Source organism: Oryza sativa, chromosome 2 (genome assembly GCF_034140825.1).
Source record: "Oryza sativa Japonica Group chromosome 2, ASM3414082v1".
Lineage (NCBI taxonomy): Eukaryota > Viridiplantae > Streptophyta > Magnoliopsida > Poales > Poaceae > Oryza > Oryza sativa.
The window spans coordinates 1,185,563-1,204,865 of record NC_089036.1 but is presented as its reverse complement, the minus strand read 5'-3'; the positions used below and the strand labels follow the sequence as shown (position 1 = coordinate 1,204,865).

At 45.2% G+C, this 19,303-nt stretch overlaps 5 protein-coding genes across 7 annotated transcripts; 4 read left to right on the top strand and 1 right to left on the bottom strand.

Annotated features, from left to right (window-relative positions):
• The first annotated feature begins 875 nt into the window (after positions 1-875).
• LOC4328133 (serine/arginine-rich splicing factor RS41) lies at positions 876-4,584 on the top strand. Of its 3 annotated transcripts, none has more exons than XM_066307484.1 (7): positions 876-1,079; positions 1,889-2,020; positions 2,732-3,000; positions 3,242-3,354; positions 3,441-3,676; positions 3,808-4,161; positions 4,257-4,584. In XM_066307484.1, the coding sequence occupies exons 3-7, from the start codon at positions 2,874-2,876 to the stop codon at positions 4,285-4,287; spliced, it is 861 nt and encodes a 286-aa protein (XP_066163581.1). In that variant the 5' UTR covers positions 876-1,079; positions 1,889-2,020; positions 2,732-2,873; the 3' UTR covers positions 4,288-4,584. The 3 variants fall into 3 exon arrangements, with proteins under 3 accessions (XP_066163581.1, XP_015626898.1, XP_015626895.1); XM_015771412.2 differs by having other exon boundaries at positions 2,732-3,080; XM_015771409.3 differs by lacking the exon at positions 2,732-3,000.
• Positions 4,585-5,325: 741 nt separating this feature from the next.
• LOC107276232 (histone-lysine N-methyltransferase ATXR6) lies at positions 5,326-7,210 on the bottom strand. The gene is made up of 4 exons (XM_015769404.3): positions 6,849-7,210; positions 6,426-6,748; positions 6,025-6,338; positions 5,326-5,681 (listed from the first exon to the last, which is right to left on the bottom strand). Exons 1-4 carry the CDS (start codon positions 7,135-7,137, stop codon positions 5,522-5,524), a joined length of 1,086 nt encoding a protein of 361 aa, XP_015624890.1. The 5' UTR covers positions 7,138-7,210; the 3' UTR covers positions 5,326-5,521.
• A 2,864-nt stretch (positions 7,211-10,074) lies between these two features.
• On the top strand, positions 10,075-10,744 carry LOC4328132 (calcium-binding protein KIC). Its single transcript, XM_015771240.3, has one exon. The coding sequence runs from the start codon at positions 10,132-10,134 to the stop codon at positions 10,573-10,575; it is 444 nt and encodes a 147-aa protein (XP_015626726.1). The 5' UTR covers positions 10,075-10,131; the 3' UTR covers positions 10,576-10,744.
• An 885-nt stretch (positions 10,745-11,629) lies between these two features.
• LOC9271151 (uncharacterized) lies at positions 11,630-12,857 on the top strand. The gene is made up of 2 exons (XM_015771239.3): positions 11,630-12,233; positions 12,335-12,857. Exons 1-2 carry the CDS (start codon positions 11,733-11,735, stop codon positions 12,671-12,673), a joined length of 840 nt encoding a protein of 279 aa, XP_015626725.2. The 5' UTR covers positions 11,630-11,732; the 3' UTR covers positions 12,674-12,857.
• Positions 12,858-15,263: 2,406 nt separating this feature from the next.
• Positions 15,264-19,112, top strand: LOC4328130 (protein ACCUMULATION AND REPLICATION OF CHLOROPLASTS 6, chloroplastic). The gene is made up of 7 exons (XM_015771238.3): positions 15,264-15,618; positions 16,000-16,230; positions 16,334-16,558; positions 16,724-16,984; positions 17,082-17,946; positions 18,181-18,314; positions 18,594-19,112. Exons 1-7 carry the CDS (start codon positions 15,319-15,321, stop codon positions 18,885-18,887), a joined length of 2,310 nt encoding a protein of 769 aa, XP_015626724.1. The 5' UTR covers positions 15,264-15,318; the 3' UTR covers positions 18,888-19,112.
• Positions 19,113-19,303: the final 191 nt, after the last annotated feature.

Below are 19,303 nucleotides of genomic sequence, written 5' to 3'. Positions count from 1 at the left end.
CTTGCTCACTTCATTTCTTATCACTGTAGTGTGTTGCCAACTTTTTTTTTTCTTCCAAAAGGGCAGGGTTTTCAATAACAGGGTTTACCAGCAGTGCAGTGGTAGAGGAAACCACTCGATATTTTGATTACAAGAAGTTCAAAAGGAATCAAACAAAAAATTAAATAATGGGTAAAATTTCTTCGGTTTTTTTGTTGGTAACCGATTGGTTACTATTGATATCAACGAGAAGCGGTAGCCCGCCTCTATTGGTATTGAAAAGACTTTATATACATCTCAAAACAATTCGTCTGTACATAGTACTAGGTTCACAAAAGAACCTTTTGCAAACAGGAACGGTTTTGTCGATTTGTGTGAAAATCTGTAAAGTGGGATTAGAACAAATTTACCCAAAAAAAATTCGGTTTGTATTTTTTTTAACAATTTGACCGGTTTGTCAACTCATCCAAAGCAATATGAGCAAAAAAAAAAAAGTGAAAACCGGGTGTTTTTTTATCGGATTTTCTGTCTAACACTGTAGCATCCAATACCTATCAAGAAGACGGTCCCTATCAGCCTAACCATCACATGTCACCACCACTCATGGTCTCATCTTTTCGTCTATCATTATCTTTATCAGCTAAATTTAGAATTTTCAATCTTAAATTTAAAGATGATTTTAAGAATATTTTATTAAAATTTATTTTTTAACATTTGCTTTTAGATAGCTAAAATCGCATATATAAAAGTTTTATTTACAAATTTTTATAAGCACAAGCATAATGAATAGGAGTAAGTGATAGGCTCCAGCAGCTCTCCGACCGGTCACTGCAGGTGGGCCCACATCCATCCAGCGCCAGGGAAAATATCTACCCCCATCCAACTCATCCATCCCCACCTTGTCCACGTCGTCGCCTATAAAAACCCTCGCTACGCCGCAACGGACCAATCCCCACTCTCTCCTCCTCTCCGCTTCTCCATTCGCCGGCGCCGCCCGAACCAATCGCCCCGAGGAGGAGGAGACCTAGGGTTTCCTCGTCCTCGTCGTCGTCGTCTTCCCCCGCGCCGCCGCCCGCTCCTCCCTTCGTCTATCCCCGGAGGTACGCGTGCTACGACGGAGGTGGCGCTGTGTGTGTGGGGTTCTGTTTTGAATTTTGGGGGATGGGGGGTTTGGATCTGGGGCTAGTGTTACACGGTTAGGTTTTTCTCAGATCTGTCGCTTTACGAAGTTTCATAGGGTTCTAGCTAGCTGGGATTCGGTCCTTTAGAGCTTGAGGCGGTTCCGTTTGAGCGCGACAAGGTGGGTGGGGCTCTGGTGGTTGTTGGTTGGGCGGGATTTGGTTGGTCGCTCGCTCGGGATGAAGCTGCTGTTGAGGGGAAACTGGTGATGTTTTAGATTCGGTTGGTGTTCTGATGCTAATTCCAAAACCTTCGTGACATGGGAAGAGGGGAATAGTAGGGGGGAGAGAGAGAAAACCTCAAGTGTCAATATGGTCTCTATGATTGTCTGCATAGATGCTGGTTTTAGTTTGATTTTGGGCACCTTGATGTTTGCCTTGGTAATCCCTGACCTAACTGTAAGGGGTTTTGAGTTTTTAGGATTGACTCCAGTCTCTATTTTTGAATATGCTTAAAGTTAAAAAAGTATGGAGTGACTATATCCCAATTCTTGACCCAATACTGACATCACTTCATAGCTTTTTCTATGAAAGTAAACCTAGCATTGGCTATGGTGGTATTGGCCTATAGGTAGCAAAAAAAATATGAATATGTTTGTCTTTTGCAAAGCTACGAGTGTTGCCCATGTTCTTTAACATTTATTGATTACCATTTTTATGTTAGAATATTGACTTTATATCAGTTTCACTCTTGTATCTCCATAAGGTAACTGTTCGTTTTACTGGGATAGGTTTGAGAAGAGTTGCTTGTCCTAAAATGAGGCCAGTTTTCTGTGGAAACCTTGACTATGATGCTCGCCAATCTGAGATTGAGCGCCTCTTCAGCAAATATGGACGTGTGGAGCGTGTTGACATGAAGTCGGGTAAGGCAGTTGCTCTCAATTGTTTTTTCTTAAATTTAAGCTGCACTGTTTTCAAATTTGTTTATCCATATTGCACCTATCTGGTGTTTCGCATCAAAAGAATTCGACTGGTCAAGCCAGCAACAGAGGCTTTTAAAAGAGTCAGCTGACAAGTGGCTGCTGATGAATTTCACACTAAAATGAAAATTTCCATATTAACTTTTCCTATTTTGTTTGCTAAACTGTTAATCCAGGTAGATTCATACGATAATTCTTGTGGAATCGTATTGTTGCAAACACTCATGGGTTCAAATGGTGTACAGATTAAAAATTGATATGTTTTTTCCTCCTTTTTTTCACTGTTTGATTATTAACCTGAAACTGTTTGTAGTATGTACTGCACCGTAAGTACATGAGTCTCAAAAGCGAGTGGGTACTCCATTTGATATAGCAGGGGCTAGCATGTTTCACTGCTATATCCTTGATGCGAGACTCTGACTTATTTCGTTCAACACGCTCCCTGGTGCAGCAGCCAGCAGCTTGTTGTAAGATGTGAAATGCATGAGGTTATTTTGCATTCACTGTGAAGCAAAAGAAGTTTCAGCAGGACCAGATTATCTTAATGTTAATTATCAAAACATTGGACAAGTGCACATCAGGGTACATTTAGAAAAAAAAAAGAAGTTATTTCTTTAAGTTTAGGTCCAGTACTCAATTATTTCTTTGCCGCAGGATATCATGGAGCATCTCTGCTCTTCCTGGATGATGGACTGGGCTCTACCTTTCCTGCCTGAGCCCCGCTCATCTCTTGTCCATCTCCAGGAGCTCAGAGTCCATCCTGGCATCTGTTCACTTGGAAACAACCACCTCGTGAATGATGCCTTACTTTTACGATCAGCATTGCACCCTCCTCTGCGTTGCACTCTCCTCCCCCGTCCGATTACAATTTCCCACGCCAATCCAACCATGCCAACCACACGGCCGGCTGGAGACGAGTGGAGGTTGCCACCACCACCTCTTTGATGTACCACGAATGTTTGGATTAATGTACATTGACGTCATTTAGTTCGACATATGCAAGGTCTGTTCCTGTTTATTCTGGCGTATTAGTTTGTAGCCTAGTGAGGTGATCTTAAAATCTTTTCAGTGCAGGGATTTTATCAATCATGATCCATCCTAGAGTTTGTGCCACTATGATATCTTTTTAACTAACTAGCTACTTTATCATGTTCAACATGGCAGGGTTTGCCTTTGTCTACATGGAAGATGAACGTGATGCTGATGAAGCTATCCATAGGCTTGACAGAATTGAATTTGGCAGAAAAGGGAGGAGACTTAGGGTTGAATGGACAAAGGTGTGATCCTGTAAATGAAATATTTCCGGTCTCCTTTTAGACATATTTACCTATTTATGCTCAAGTCTCATCTATTGTTTGTGCAGGAGGATCGCAGTGGTGGTAGAAGAGGGAACTCAAAGAGATCTCCAAACAATACAAGGCCAACCAAAACTTTGTTTGTGATCAATTTTGATCCAATCAACACAAGGACAAGAGATCTGGAGAGGCACTTCGATCAATATGGCAAGATCTCGAATGTCAGAATCAGAAGGAACTTTGCCTTTGTCCAGTATGAGTTACAGGAAGATGCTACTAAAGCACTGGAGGGTACAAATGGAAGGTACTAACACTTGCTTTCTTGTCATGTGCTTACCGGGAGTACTAATTTGTGCCACTTTATTACCACATCACCTTTAGTAACTATATGACTGTCATCTTATGCCTTAACTGCTTTCATCATTCTTGTGGCAGCACTCTTATGGACAGGGTTATCTCTGTGGAATATGCACTTCGTGATGATGATGAGAAAAGGAATGGATACAGCCCAGAAAGAAGAGGCCGTGATCGATCTCCAGACAGGAGGGACTATCGCGGGCGGTCTGCAAGTCCTTATGGCAGAGGGCGTGAGAGGGGCAGCCCTGACTATGGAAGAGGCAGGGAGAGGGGCAGCCCGGACTATGGCAGGGGTGGTGACAGAGGTAGCCCTGATTATCACCGTGGTGCAAGTCCGCAAGGGGGCAACAAAGGTGATGAGAGGGGCAGCCCCCCTAACAACTACGACCGTGAACGCCGTGAAGCCAGCCCTGGCTATGATAGGCCCCGCAGGTTTGTATGCTGAAATTCCATGTTGTTTTCACAACTATCTTTGAAACTCTATAGAAACCTTGCGCTGAAAACTTGTTTGCAATACATTTGTGCAGTCGCTCACCTGCGAGGTACGAGAGAGAATGAAGTTGCTCCACATGATGCCTGCGCTGCACCTTCCTGCTTCAGATCAATGGACGCACTATTATTATGTACTGAACTGCTGATGTTGTCTCTCTGAAAGTTGTATTAGTAATTGGTAGCAGACGATTCGTGTACTAGCTAGCTCTAGAACAATGTTTTGTGGATCTCAACTCGTGTTGTTAGCTTACACCTCTTTTCCCGCTTTGATATGAGATGCTTAAACTTCCAGTATTGACTATTTTGGCTGACAGCCTGACACTATGGTAGATTGCTGCACCAAAACGAATTTGCTCTTTGTCATTTGTCTGTTCAACATTTTTTTTCCTGTCCTTATTACATTCTCTCTTAGAAGCACGCTCGCTGGTGCTCTCACGGTGGACTGCCGTCCTCTAGCTGCTGTTGCAAATTGTACTGTCAAATGACTGCGATATGCTCCCGGGAATGCAAGTATGCAGCTATAAAGCGCATGCTGACCTCAACACTGTGCAAGTCGTTGGTGAACTGTGAAGGGTAGCACAGATGCCACAACGACATTTTGCAATCTTCGTCATCCTGTCTCAGTTTCACTCTCCAAAAGAAATCTTTACTCTGAAGATGATGATGCGTCAGAAAATATATTATTGCATAAACAGCATCTTCTCAACACGTCAAGTTAACAATCCCACACAAAATTAATTCTACAACCCTTTCTTATTGCACAACGAGATTTAATTGTACAATCATTTTTTCCTGTCTCAGCTTCACTCTCCAAAAGAAATCTTTACTCTGAAGATGATGATGCGTCAGAAAATATATTGTTGCATAAACAGCATCTTCTCAACACGTCAAGTTAACAATCCCACAAAATTAATTCTACAACCCTTTCTTATTGCACAACGAGATTTAATTGTACAATCATTTTTTATTGCACAGCGAGAAGACTGACAGATAAAAACCAATTAAGAGATTAACATAACCCCTTTTCCACTGGTTTCCTCAGATACTGTTCCATTGGATACATACACATTTCATTTCAACCGCTTTCCTCAGATACTGTTCCATTGCATACATACACATTTCATTTCAACAAAAGAACAATACAATTCTCTTCTTCCCAGGTCAACATTCAGATTTCACAAACCAGATCCCCATCTCTTGAGGATGGATCATGGATCTCATCAGTTCATTCCTTTTCCCTTTTGTAACTACAAAACATAAATAACCTGCAAGCTAACACCAATCAAAGAATTTTCAGGGTTCATACAAAATGGTGGGTTGGGTACTCATGCTCCGATCCATTGTAATCGTAGTACAGCCTCTCCCCTTTGGAGATGTCCCTGTTCGCCACCAAGAGCACCCGGCACTCGCCGCCGACGTCGAAGCGGACGCACTTGAGATTCTGCTTCTTCCGGCCATCTCTGCAAGCACAACAAGATATGTTTCTTTCAGGCAACAATGATCCCAAATTCCCAATGCTGCTACTGCTACTGCTACTGCTGCTCTGAATTTGCAATGTGGCAAAAATTCTGCAAGGGCCAGGCGGTTTGTGAGTTCCGTTCCAGTTTGAACGTTCGTTCCATACACGTTCCAACTGCGGGGGTGTTTGTATTGTATCCGGTTCGGTTTCCGTAATCCTATCCCAATTCTGTATCTATAAGTCGGTTATAGAGATAAGGATGTACCGTCCCTATATGTACTTGTGTCCGTGATCAATCTAATCATCGTGTTGACTCACATATGCTTTCAGTGTGAGATGCTTACGGAGTGTGGTTGTTGATGCCATTGATGAAGCGAGCGATGTTGCTCCGCTTGTCGGGGCAGATGACGAGGCTCCTCGACGGCGTGGCCGCCGACAGCAGGGTCATCATGCTGTCGCCGTCGTCGTGCTCGCGGCGGGTCAGGTAGTCGACGTCGCCGACGTACTCGGTGATGATGGTGAGATCCTTGATGAACCTGTCCGCCTCCACGGTGAACCCCTCGACGGGGTCGTAGACGACGAGGAGAGGCGGCCACTCGCCTCTCGCCATCATCCTCTTGCACAGATTCAGCGTCTCGACGTCCTCCTTTGGTAGCACCTGAGACGAAAATGGCGGCGAGATTTAGCAGCGACGAGGAGGCGACGAGATGGGCGATTTGGAATTTGGGGCGGGGTCGGAGGTGACCTGCATTCCGCCGGATTCGAGGGCGGCGCGGTTGGCGGCGCGGGGAGCCATGCCGGGGACGTAGGTGAGCTCGTTGCTGAAGACGGCGCCGGTGGCGGTGAGCGCCGTGGCGAGCGACGCCATCTGGCGGAGGCGCCTCGCCGGGTCGTCGCTGGGGTTGAAGGGGAGAAGCTTCCTCTTCTTCTTGGAGACCAAGCGGATGCCACCCACCTTCCGCTTCCTCTTCTTCCCCTCCGACGACTCCGCCGCCGCCGCCAGCGCCGCCGCCGGGCCCCTCTGGATCTTGAAGAAATCCACGATCTTCGTCTGGACCAGCGGGAACTCTGCAGGAAGAGAAGCAGAGTGAATCTCAAAATCCAACCGAAATTCGTTCGAATTCGGCGAGAGGAAATGGTATCCGTTCTTGCATCATCGGCTACTCACGCTTGGGCTTCTTGGCCGCGTGTGATTTCTTGGAGTGCGGCGACGGCGAGGCGCAGGAGGGGCAGAACCAGTCGCCGGCGGGGACGCGCGGGAGGATGGGGCGGAGGCAGAAGATGTGGAGGCCACGGTCGCAGCCATCGCACAGCAGCAGCTCCGCCGCCGACTCCCCGGACCCGCACGCCTCGCAGCGAACGTCGTCGTCGTCGCCGTCGCCGCCGCTGCCGCCCTCCGCCCTGGTGGCGGCCGGCCGCGCCCTCGTCCGGCGGCGCAGCGGCGTCGCGGGCCCCATCGCGCACGCGAGCACGGCCGTGGTGGCGAGAGGAGGAGGAGAGATGGAGAAGGCGAGGAGGCGGCGCCACTGTGGAAGAGGAGGTGGCGCGCGTAGAGATTAAAAAAACAGGAGGCGAGCAGGCGGCGGCGGGAGAGGGGAGAGGATTTGGCGGGAACAGGGATTTCGGCTTCGCGGGAAGCCGTTCCGAGCCGGGAGCCGAGGCGCGCCAAGTTTTCTTGTTTTTTTTTTTTATTTTTGGGTGCCTGGATCTGAATATTCTGTGGGTGGGCTGGGCTAAGAGAGTATGGGCCTCATTTCTTGTCGAGTGGGCTGAGCTCCAGGCCTTTGCTCCGTAGACATGTCATGTCTGTTTGGCCAAATTGACTCCCTCCCATGTTTCTCCCCCGACACGGTGTTCCTCTTGTCGCGCGGGCAGCCGCTGTGCGACGGACATCACGTTCACGTCCGCCTTATAAAGCACAATTCAGTTGTGCCTTTTTTTTTTCTTTTTCATCAATCAAGTTGTTCTTTACCACCGTACTATTAATTACTAGGGGATCGATGTTTGGGACAACTTTAGATTTAGCTAATGGGAATTCAGTTAGTGAAAATCTAGAGAAGCCAAAAAATTAGGTTTTGATTTTTAGTTTATTAACTTGATTCTATAATTATAGTTTCTGATGACTTGGATGAAAAAATGGATTGTTTGAGGAAGCTTCACCTTCACCATACAGGTCGCTATTATATTTTCTACCAGCTACAGAAGTCGAATCGAATCGGTGACAAAAAAAATCTACGTAGTTTATCTCCTGTTTAATTTAGGGGTTAGGTTGAGCTCATGCAAAGAACCATCGATCTGTGCAAGTCAAATTTAACAAAGATAGTAAAAGTAAAACTGGCCGTGCCGATGCCGGTTAATCCTGCCATAGTACACTGACCTAACCTATCTACTCCTGCAAAAAAGAAAAGAAAGGCATTCTGACCTATAGCTGCTACTGCAGAAAAGAAAGGCATTTTGACATTTTACTTATATTGTTTGACCATTCATTTTATTAAAAAAATTAAAATTATTATTTATTTTATTTGTGACTTATTTTGTTATCCAAAGTACTTTAAATATAACTTTTTATTTTTTATATTTACATAAATATTTTGAATAAGGCAAGTGGTCAAACAGTGCAATTAAAATATTAAAATTTCTTATATTAGGGGACGAGTATACTGGTGGAGCTGGTTGAATGAGATGACCATTCCATCGATCGGATATGATCCGTTAATGTGAAGCAGATGACGATGCATATGGCTACCTTCTCGGAAGCTTCCTTTGAAAAGGACGATGCCAATCGATGCTAGCTAGGCCTCTTTGCATCAATCACAACTTGGCACGCATCTCCTCTTCAATTTGCAACACACAAAAAATCACTCTCTTTTTTTTTGTCATCAGGTGTGAAGCGATTGAGAGATTATTGATTTTGAATTCGTTTTCGTGTGAAAATGTCTCAATTGTCCGTGTGTTTGTGTTTCAAAAAGAAGGTTCTATATATACGCGTGGCCATCACAGTGGGTTAATTACTGCTCCATCCGTATTTTAATGTATGACGCCGTTGACTTTTCGACCAACGTTTGACCATTCGTTTTATTTAAAATTTTCATGCAAATATGAAAGTATTTATATCATGTTTAAAGAACATTTGATGATGAATCGAGTCACAATAAAATAAATGATAATTGTATAAATTTTTTGAATAATACGAATGGTTAAACATTGGATAAAAAGTCAACGGCGTTATACATTAATATATACATTAATATAGAGGTAGTAGTAATTTTTAACACTTTCTTTTTCGTACGTGCATCATTGATCATGAGCTAGTCAGGGCGGTGGGGATGGTTAGGACGATAGGGACGTGAGCAAACCAAACCATGCAGGGATTATCGCCAGTCAGATCAGCTGAAGCTTCCTGGAAGCTCTCCTCTGATGCGATCGTCCTAACGACGCTTAGAGCAAGGATAATACTAGATAGTAGAGCTCACTTCCTACTATTAGCACATCTTAAAGCCAACATATATAATGGATTAGCTATAAGGTTGGCTACAACTTTCTTTTCCTCTCTCTATCTCTCACCTATGCATTCAATATATTTACATAGGAGTTTGTATTAAGCTAGCTCTTGCATGAGAGACAACATCCTTTATATTTTGTAATCTCTCTCCTCCACGTAAGTTTATAGTAGGTTTACGCTGTCTCTCTTCTCGTTAACCTGCTCTACCAATCGTCTTGTAATTTTTCACACATTACGCATTACTTAGTCTTTGGTCGGGGAAGTAAAACAATCTCAGGCGGTAAGAATTTAATTTACACGAATCAGTTCAAATTTCAATGAAATTCCCGCAAAAATCTTCTCTTCTAGAGGAGACCCTAATATATACTACTACTAAGCTGTTGTTCATTATCTAGTTTTAGATATGTTTTAAGTCAAACTTTAAAAAAAATCAATATTGAGGATCGATGTACGCACATTATTCGTGTAGATATTTGCGAAGCATCTGTTTGGTGTGGCAATGAAGTCTAAAGTATGTATGATTTTCTGGAGTACGCATACACGGATATACTTTCTACAGGATTTTAGCAAGATTAAGGATCCATGGCGGCCCTCCATCTCTTTGTATAGGGTTAAGAGTCACATCAATAAGCGTGTGCGATGTAATCGAAAAGAAATTAGTATTGTAATATTCTATTTTTTAACTGGTTCTCCACTATTATGTATGCAGTTTAATTTAATGATCATAATAGTTGTTACTAATAACTAATCATCTGGGGCAGTAATATCACTGTCACTGATGGTCCATGGAAAAGCTTTGGGTGCAGCACACCACCACCACATCACATTATCCCCGTGCCGTCCAATCCAACGCCCTTCGTTTTATATACAAAGCCGCACCCGCAAAAATGTCAACACGAACTCTCAACACCACTCTTGATCTTCTTGGCTTCCCTCGCCGGCCGGCAGCATGAACCATCACCAGCAGATTCGATCCACGACGGCGGCGGAGCAGCAGGAGGCGTCTGCCGGAGGCGGCGGCGGCGAGGAGTACGAGGACCTGATGCCGGTGATGGCCGGGCGGCTGGGCGCGGAGGGCCTGCTGTCGGAGCTCCGCGCCGGGTTCCGCCTCCTCGCCGACCCGGCGAGGGGCGCCATCACCGCGGAGAGCCTGCGGCGGAGCGCGGCGAGCGTGCTGGGCCTGGGCGGCGGCGGCGGCGAGATGACGGTGGAGGAGGCGGCGGCCATGGTGCGGGAGGGCGACCAGGACGGCGACGGCGCGCTGAGCGAGGCGGAGTTCTGCGTGCTGATGGTGCGGCTCAGCCCCGGCATCATGGGCGACGCCGAGGGATGGCTCGAGGAGGCCATCGCCGACGAGCTCCTCCGCTCGCTGCCGCCGCCGCCGCCGGCCTAGACCGTCATCTCTGCATATTAATCCTGCTTGAGGTTAATTAGTTAATTACCGCGGTAATCCATCAGTGAAATTTATATATGACTGATGATATTGCAGGGCATCTCGATGCGTATGTATGTATCGTCGTTGTTTCGTGGTAATAATAACTGGTAGTAACACGTGACTTGTATTTCTTGTGTCTGTTTCTCATCGAGTCATGATCTTTGCAAACGATGGCATTCTAAATTCCATTCCAATTTTGAATTTCAAACCATCCGTCCTTTTCAAAAGAAAAAAAAACTCAAAAAAAAATGGATGGAGAGAAATGTCAAGGCCCAAAGATTTCCGGCCTCGGCTAGTCGGAGGAGAACACACGGCCCAGATAGTAGGGCACAGGGAACGTAATGTGCGGTCCAAATAGCTATTAGGTTGGGCCTAAGGTGATCTATTTTTGCGTGGTTGGGCCAAGGGGAGGAGGAGTCACGGTGAAATGCCGTGACGTGGAACCAACCAACCAACAGTACATGCAAGGATTGAGTGATGATTCCGATCCAACCGTATTACTCTCTCTGTCCTATACGCCGTTAAAATTGGCACAGTCTACAAAACTAATTTTTAATTTATAATTTTTCATATATTATAAGGTTTGTAGCAATAAATTTGTAACCATATAAAAGTAAATTTAAATCCCAATCTAATCATATAATTTTTAATAAATAAAATTAATTTTATATTATACTAAGTGTTTATTAAATGTTTTAATAGTTGAATCTTAAAATAACTTATATTATGGAATGGAGAGAGTATTTTTTTTTTTTTTGGGTATCCATCCAACCGGCGATCGGTGCTTGGATGGATCGCCGGTGGTCGACGGAGACAGGGACCGAAACGCGTGGCGTCGGCGTCACCCATAAAAAAACGTCATCTTTTGCACGGAAAAGCGCCATCAGAGCCAACGGACACAAACTTGGCCGCTCGCCCGCGCGTGCGAGTCCGCCACGTCCCCTCGAATGTTCGATATCGACGCAACACCACACTACTCTTCTCGTCTCGTCTCCCTCCCCCTCCCCACCTCGCCCGCTCGTTTCCACCACTCCGCTCTCTCCCCTCCTTATCCCCGTCCTCACCTCACCATTTCACCAACCACCTCGCGTACTCCGGCCAACACCACGGCGACCATGATGGCCGCGCCGCTCGCCGCCGTCCACGCCATCATCACCTGCTCCGCCTCCAACAAGAACAGCCCCCCCAGCGCCAGGCAGCAGCAGCAGACGACGACGACGACGGCGACGCGTGGCTCGCCTGCTGCCCTGCCGTCGTTGCTGAGGACGACGGCGGCGGCGGCGGCGACGGCGGCGCTGGCGCTGGCGCCGCCGGACGCGCTGGCCGCGGGCGGCGAGTTCGGGATCCTCGAGGGCCGGAGCGTCGCGCTGCTGCACCCGCTCGTCATGGGCGGCCTCTTCGCCTACACGCTCTGGGCGGGCTACCTCGGGTGGCAGTGGCGCAGGGTGCGCACCATCCAGGACGAGATCAACGAGCTCAAGAAGCAGCTCAAGCCCGCCGCCGCCGCCGCCACGCCCGCCGCCGTCGCCGCCGGTGACTCCTCCTCCTCCTCCTCCTCACCTCCCCCTTCCGCACCCAAGTCGCCTGTCGAAATCAAGATCGACGAACTCACCGAGGTATAATCAAACTCTCCCCAACCACTCCATCATCCAGCTCGCTCAAGCTTCGCCATGGCGCCATGGATCGATCGATGAAATGGTGAATCCGCGTGATGCAGGAGAGGAAGAAGCTGATCAAGGGATCGTTCCGGGACCGGCATTTCAACGCCGGCTCCATCCTGCTCGGGCTGGGGGTCACCGAGTCCGTCGGCGGCGCGCTCAACACGTGGTTCCGCACCGGCAAGCTCTTCCCGGGGCCGCACCTCTTCGCCGGCGCCGCCATCACCGTGCTCTGGGCCGCCGCGGCGGCGCTGGTCCCGGCGATGCAGAAGGGGAACGAGACGGCGCGGAGCCTGCACATCGCGCTCAACGCCATCAACGTCCTCCTCTTCATCTGGCAGATCCCCACCGGCCTCGAGATCGTCGGCAAGGTCTTCGAGTTCACCACATGGCCATGAACAAACAACACAACACAACACAATGCAGTGCTGCAATTCCATTCTCCTCTTAATTAGGTTTTCTTTTGACTCCATAGCCGATCTTGCGTGTGTTCAGCTGCTTCACCTTCCACAGTGTTCATTGGTTCGTCCCTGTTCAAAAAATATAGTGAATGAATGACATGAAAGAATTCAGATGTGCAAACGGTTTGAATTCTTAACGATTGGTCCAAATTTGATCATAGGTTCTATTGAATATCGGAGTTCAGATGTTCAGATGACGCATGATCATTGATCAACTGATTGTTTTCTGCAAGATCTTCAGACTTAGAATCGGTGCTGACAGCAGCCCATATATACAGGGAGTAGTAACTTTGTACTGCATAGGCTATACGAGTATCAAATTACAATACATTTGAAAATAAGACGGTATTGAATCAACCTTGATTCCCGGTGGTATTTTATAGATTTTGAAACTGTGTCTCAACTCTCAAACTCTCAAACTTCATTGGTTCGTCTCTGTTCAAAAAATATAGTGAATGAATGACATGAAAGAGTTCAGATGTGCAAACGGTTTGAATTCTCAACGATTTGTCCAAATTTGATCATAGGCTTTATTGAATATCGGAGTTCAGATGTTCAGATGTCGACTGATTGTTTTCTGCAAGATCTTCAGACTTAGAATCGGTGCTGACAGCAGCCCATATATACAGGGAGTATTAACTTTCTACTACATAAGCTATACGAGTATCAAATTACAATACACTTGAAAATAAGACGTGTTGAATCAACCTTGATTCCTAGTGGTATTTTACAGATTTCGAAACTGTGTCTCAAACTCTCAAACTCCAAATTGTAAATCCTCAGAATTTTCCAGTGGCATTCTCCAAATTACAATGCTTCGAGCGGCATACATATTTGTCTGAGATGACCGTGTAACGTGGATCACTGCAAAACCTTCTTTCATTGTGTAATTTTCTGTTGAAGACTGTTTAAATAGTTTGAAGGAACAAAAGCGGAATAACCTGAAGAAGCTGGCGAACACCATCACATCACGCCACCTGAGCTATGCTTAGTTCTCGAGTTCTCGAGAGTTACACTTAATAGTGCAGTGACAAGGGGTGTTTGATTTCAACCTCTCTTGGTTTTAACCCTGAGATTTAGTGTTCAATCCTCAACAAGCTTATAATTTATTCTTAAAAATTGTTTAGAGGGACATCTCTCCCTCAAAATCTCGTTTTTTATGCTTGGTTCTCAAGACTGCATATTAGTTCACCCACAAGGTAATGAGGTAAATCATAATGACTTTAATTACGTATGCCCGGTGCATTTTCTGTAGAGATAAGTGATTCACATATTGTTGTCATCTGTAACTTGAGCTTGAGAAAATGGACATGGATAATCAACTCTTAAGGGTCCCTTTTTCTCTCTTATGGATTATGAATTACCACGAACACACTTCGTAAGTTTTTATACAGTGTAATTGTTGCAAAAGTTTTCTATATATGAGTTTCACTCTCCTATAATATTTTCTAAAACAATATTTTTGTTTTTTAATAGTTAATCCGTTCGTTTGTCGTCAAGTATTATTACTGTGAAGTAATATAACTCATCATCAATTTATCCATTGACCTGAAAAGAACTAGCCCCCAAAAATCTAAATTTAAGCCAAAAAAAACATTTGAAACATGAGAGTTTGATGGTTTGCCACTTTTTAGATGGAGGATTTGATGATATCCCATCATAGCCCAACATCGTCAACTTTGTGGGGTGGGGGAGGGGGTATATCCTTGTCACTTGGTAGCATTGTAATCTAAAAAGTGTCAATCAACATGCTTAAACTGATCAGCCAAAGTTGCCTTTAAATGACTTGATGAAGGATCTCTTGCTTATATTTGGTTGAAACTTGAAAGCCTTTAGTCTAATTAGCAAGATGATGGGCTTTGGGTAAAAAGCTTCAACCCAAACAACCATTCGATAAGAACCTTGCTTTTAAACAAACCAAAACTGATTACAACTTTAAACAAGCCTTTCCACTTTCACACCCGACTCCAAACCAGTAAAAAACTTGGCTCTTAAACAAAGTCTAGCCTTTCCTCATATGCCTGTTAGCTTATTAAATATAACCAAAATTTAAAATCCGAGACTTAAATCTGTAGTCTATTTTTGAACATGAGGTTATAATGTGTTGTTTGTTTGCATCTGATTGATTGAAAAAAAATCCCTTGTTCTTTACGCGCACGCTTTCTGAAGTTTTAAACAATATATTTTTTTATTATTTTTTAAGTAGGAACGTTGTTTTTAAAATCATATTAATCTATTTTTTACTATAAAATAATTAATACTCAATTAATCATGCACTAATGACTCACTTCGCTTTGCATATCTCCTTAACCTTCTTCTTTCCTCTCCTTTCAAACACACCCTAAAATATTAGACTTAGCAAGATTAGTTTTGAAATTGGTGTCTCAATACTGGACCTAGCAAAATCTCCCAAAGTGCCCAAGTCTCCAATCATGCACCCAGATCATCCAGCAACAAGAAAACAACAGCAAAAAAAAAAACAAGGGCCAAAGCCAGCAAGGCTCCCCCTCTTCTCCCCCTCACTCCTAAAACCTCTCTCTCCTCCGCCCCCTCCATCTCCGCCGCCGCCGCCGCGGCGGCTAATGGAGGGCTTCCACAACCTCCTCGCCCGCCCCAACTCGGCGCCATTCGCCTTCTCCCTCCCTCGCCCGCGCCCGCGCCCGCGCCGCAGGCCGCCGCCTCACCCCTCCGCTGCCTGCCGCGCCGCGAGCCGCTGGGCCGAACGCCTCTTCGCCGACTTCCACCTCCTCCCCACCGCCGCGCCCTCCGACCCGCCGTCCCCGGCCCCGGCCCCGGCCGCCGCGCCCTCCGCCTCCCCCTTCGTCCCGCTCTTCCCCGACGCCGCCGAACGCTCCCTCCCGCTCCAAGTCGATTTCTACAAGGTGAGGCCCCGTGAATCTGCTGCGGTTTGTTCATCATTTGGACCTCGGAATATCATCCCGTAGATAAAAAAAAGCGCATGATTCTTGCCTTCTTGGTAGGTGATGATACATTGTCACTGCTAAATCGTTGAAACGTTATTCCACCTGCAAGTCTTTTGCTAGGTTACTGATCCCTCAGTTCCATGAAATCGAGTTATTTGCTATTTCCGTAGTGTCACTTCACTAGGTTATTAACTGACTACAATGCCGAATCCATCGCATTTGTGATCCACTGCATACTATGATACGAATTATGCCTATATCATGTGTGTGTGGGGCTAGTGAGAGATCATGCCTTTTTGACTATTTCCGAAATGTTTTGTTGAATCTGGCTTTGCTCAGGTTCTAGGGGCAGAGCCACATTTCCTTGGCGATGGCATCAGGAGGGCGTTCGAGGCACGGATAGCCAAGCCACCGCAGTATGGCTACAGCACGGATGCTCTTGTTGGTCGTCGACAAATGCTGCAGATTGCCCATGACACTCTCATGAACCAGAACTCCCGCACTCAGTATGATCGTGCGCTTTCTGAGAACCGTGAAGAAGCTCTCACCATGGATATTGCTTGGGACAAGGTGAGGCTTTAGGGGGCAGCAAAGGGTGTGTTTGGATCTTGTCAAATAGCACTAGTGTATAATCTCTCTCTGCTTATAATATATTGGGTGTCTTGTGAAGCAGGTTCCAGGTGTGTTGTGTGCGCTTCAGGAGGCTGGGGAGGCACTTGCTGTGCTTGTAACTGGAGAACAGTTGCTTCTGGATCGGCCACCCAAGCGCTTCAAGCAGGACGTGGTGCTAGCGATGGCTCTGGCTTATGTGGATCTATCAAGGGATGCTATGGCAGCAAGCCCTCCAGATGTAATTGGCTGCTGCGAGGTGCTCGAGAGGGCTCTCAAGCTCTTGCAGGTGAACTGTTTGCTTTTTTACTCCCTACTTTTTCATTGGGCTTATATTTGAATAGGATAAGATTAAATAACCCTGTGAAGATTGGTTTGGGACACATGGGCTATATTTTTTTAATAAGAATGGTGATTTCCTTGAAGCAATATTAATAGGAACTTCATACTGTAGGAAGATGGAGCAAGCAATCTCGCACCTGATCTGCTTTCACAGATTGATGAAACTCTCGAGGAGATTACACCTCGCTGTGTATTGGAGCTTCTCTCCCTTCCTATTGACACAGAGCATCATAAGAAGCGCCAAGAAGGGCTTCAAGGTGCGAGAAACATTTTGTGGAGCGTTGGCAGAGGAGGTATTGCTACCGTTGGAGGAGGATTTTCTCGTGAAGCCTTCATGAACGAGGCTTTTTTGAGGATGACATCAATTGAACAGGTTCGTACATGTTTGTTTTTATGAAGCAGCTGCCTATTTATATTGCAGGAGCACATCTTTGAAAACATGTTAACTCCCTTTCTGTTACACCTCCCAGATGGATTTCTTTTCAAAAACACCGAATAGCATTCCTCCTGAATGGTTTGAAATTTACAATGTAGCACTTGCACATGTCGCTCAAGCAATTATAAGTAAAAGGCCACAATTCATCATGATGGCGGATGATCTTTTTGAACAACTCCAGAAGTTCAACATAGGTTCTCATTATGCTTATGATAATGAGATGGACCTTGCATTGGAAAGGGCATTCTGCTCATTGCTAGTCGGAGATGTTAGCAAGTGCAGAATGTGGCTTGGAATTGATAATGAGTCTTCACCATACAGAGACCCCAAAATTCTAGAGTTTATTGTGACCAACTCTAGCATCAGTGAAGAGAATGATCTTCTTCCAGGGCTGTGCAAGCTTTTGGAGACTTGGCTTATCTTTGAGGTTTTTCCTAGGAGCAGAGATACTCGGGGCATGCAGTTCAGACTTGGAGATTACTACGATGATCCAGAAGTTTTAAGCTACCTAGAAAGGATGGAGGGTGGTGGTGCTTCTCATTTGGCTGCTGCTGCTGCTATTGCAAAACTTGGTGCTCAAGCTACAGCTGCACTTGGTACTGTGAAATCAAATGCTATTCAAGCGTTCAACAAGGTTTTTCCATTGATAGAACAGTTAGACAGGTCAGCCATGGAAAATACTAAAGATGGCCCTGGGGGATATCTTGAAAATTTTGACCAGGAAAATGCACCTGCTCATGATTCGAGAAATGCCGCCTTGAAGATTATCTCTGCTGGCGCACTGTTTGCACTGTTGGCAGTAATTGGGGCCAAATATTTGCCTCGTAAGAGGCCCCTTTCTGCTATTAGGAGTGAGCATGGATCTGTGGCAGTTGCTAATAGTGTCGACTCTACTGATGGTGAGTAAATGCTTTTCATTTGCTAAAGTAGTCAAACAACACTGGAATTTACTGCTCACGTGTTTACTGGGTATCCTTGTTGGCTGATTACAGTATGTTCTTGATCTTATAGCTTTGCATTAATGTTTTAACAAAGCTATACATCAAATATTTTTGTCTCATACATACACAATGCTACTATAATTCTGTAATGTATATCATAGAGAGTTAACTTTTGCATGATGAATGTTGAAGATCCTGCACTAGATGAAGATCCAGTACATATTCCTAGAATGGATGCGAAGCTGGCAGAAGATATTGTTCGCAAGTGGCAGAGTATCAAATCTAAGGCCTTGGGACCAGAACATTCGGTTGCATCATTGCAAGAGGTGATGTTTAAAACTTTGACTTTTCATGCTTCCTAGCTGGCCACTGCTCTTACCTATACCTACGCTTCCTATAGAGAGATAATTCAGATATAACTCTCCTATAGGATATATTGGTCACGCAATGTACCTTTACAAGTTTGGTTACAATAATCTTTCTTGTTTGACTCACACACATGCTTCAATTGCAACTGAACAATTTTTCAAGAACTATTGCCACTGCATGATATCCCCGTGATGATGGCGGTCAAATGCTGGTACTGATTTTCCATGTTCTTATAGGTTCTTGATGGCAACATGCTAAAGGTGTGGACTGACCGAGCAGCGGAGATTGAGCGTCATGGGTGGTTCTGGGAGTATACACTATCCGATGTGACGATTGATAGCATCACTATCTCCCTAGATGGTCGACGAGCGACTGTGGAGGCTACGATTGATGAGGCAGGCCAACTTACTGATGTTACTGAGCCCAGAAACAATGATTCATATGACACAAAATACACTACCCGGTATGAGATGGCCTTCTCCAAGCTAGGAGGGTGGAAGATAACGGAAGGAGCAGTCCTCAAGTCGTAGAACAGTGTGCAGTAGCTTGTCCTTTCAGTTTGATTGTGTAAATAGACAGTGTAGATGTCTTCGTTCTTTCTGACAGTTTTGTTAGATGAGTGCTGAGATCCCCCTGTGTTCTTCATTTTCGCAAAGAATGTAGGTGTATTTAGCTGTAATAACTATATTATTGCTAGCTCAGAACTTTTGGAGATAAAAAGAGGAAACCTCTGCAGACATGCTGGCATGCACAAATCAATTTATCACAGTTCTGCTTCTGAGTTTCAAAAAAAAAAAAGGGAACCGACTAAAGCTGACATGCACCTAATCGATTGATTTTAATGAGATTAAAATTTGAATTGTTTAACCAAATTCTCTTTTCTGGTTGTAGATCCTGTAAAGCTCTTTGTAGGATTTTGAAATTGAGGTCTTGTCAAAATGACAAC

What these genes read in the sequence shown, in the direction of transcription:
- LOC4328132 (XM_015771240.3), top strand. Translation starts at nt 10,132, where the DNA reads ATGAACCATCACCAGCAGATTCGATCCACGACGGCGGCGGAGCAGCAG.
- LOC107276232 (XM_015769404.3), bottom strand. Translation starts at nt 7,137, where the DNA reads ATGGGGCCCGCGACGCCGCTGCGCCGCCGGACGAGGGCGCGGCCGGCC. An exon ending in TCGAATCCGGCGGAATGCAG is followed by an intron (nt 6,339 to 6,425) that starts GTCACCTCCGAC and finishes TTTTCGTCTCAG; the next exon opens with GTGCTACCAAAGGAGGACGT. An exon ending in GGCATCAACAACCACACTCC is followed by an intron (nt 5,682 to 6,024) that starts GTAAGCATCTCA and finishes TTGTGCTTGCAG; the next exon opens with AGATGGCCGGAAGAAGCAGA.
- LOC9271151 (XM_015771239.3), top strand. Translation starts at nt 11,733, where the DNA reads ATGATGGCCGCGCCGCTCGCCGCCGTCCACGCCATCATCACCTGCTCC. An exon ending in AGATCGACGAACTCACCGAG is followed by an intron (nt 12,234 to 12,334) that starts GTATAATCAAAC and finishes CGCGTGATGCAG; the next exon opens with GAGAGGAAGAAGCTGATCAA.
- LOC4328133 (XM_066307484.1), top strand. Translation starts at nt 2,874, where the DNA reads ATGATGCCTTACTTTTACGATCAGCATTGCACCCTCCTCTGCGTTGCA. An exon ending in CCGGCTGGAGACGAGTGGAG is followed by an intron (nt 3,001 to 3,241) that starts GTTGCCACCACC and finishes TCAACATGGCAG; the next exon opens with GGTTTGCCTTTGTCTACATG. An exon ending in TTAGGGTTGAATGGACAAAG is followed by an intron (nt 3,355 to 3,440) that starts GTGTGATCCTGT and finishes TTGTTTGTGCAG; the next exon opens with GAGGATCGCAGTGGTGGTAG.
- LOC4328130 (XM_015771238.3), top strand. Translation starts at nt 15,319, where the DNA reads ATGGAGGGCTTCCACAACCTCCTCGCCCGCCCCAACTCGGCGCCATTC. An exon ending in GGATGACATCAATTGAACAG is followed by an intron (nt 16,985 to 17,081) that starts GTTCGTACATGT and finishes TACACCTCCCAG; the next exon opens with ATGGATTTCTTTTCAAAAAC. An exon ending in CGGTTGCATCATTGCAAGAG is followed by an intron (nt 18,315 to 18,593) that starts GTGATGTTTAAA and finishes ATGTTCTTATAG; the next exon opens with GTTCTTGATGGCAACATGCT.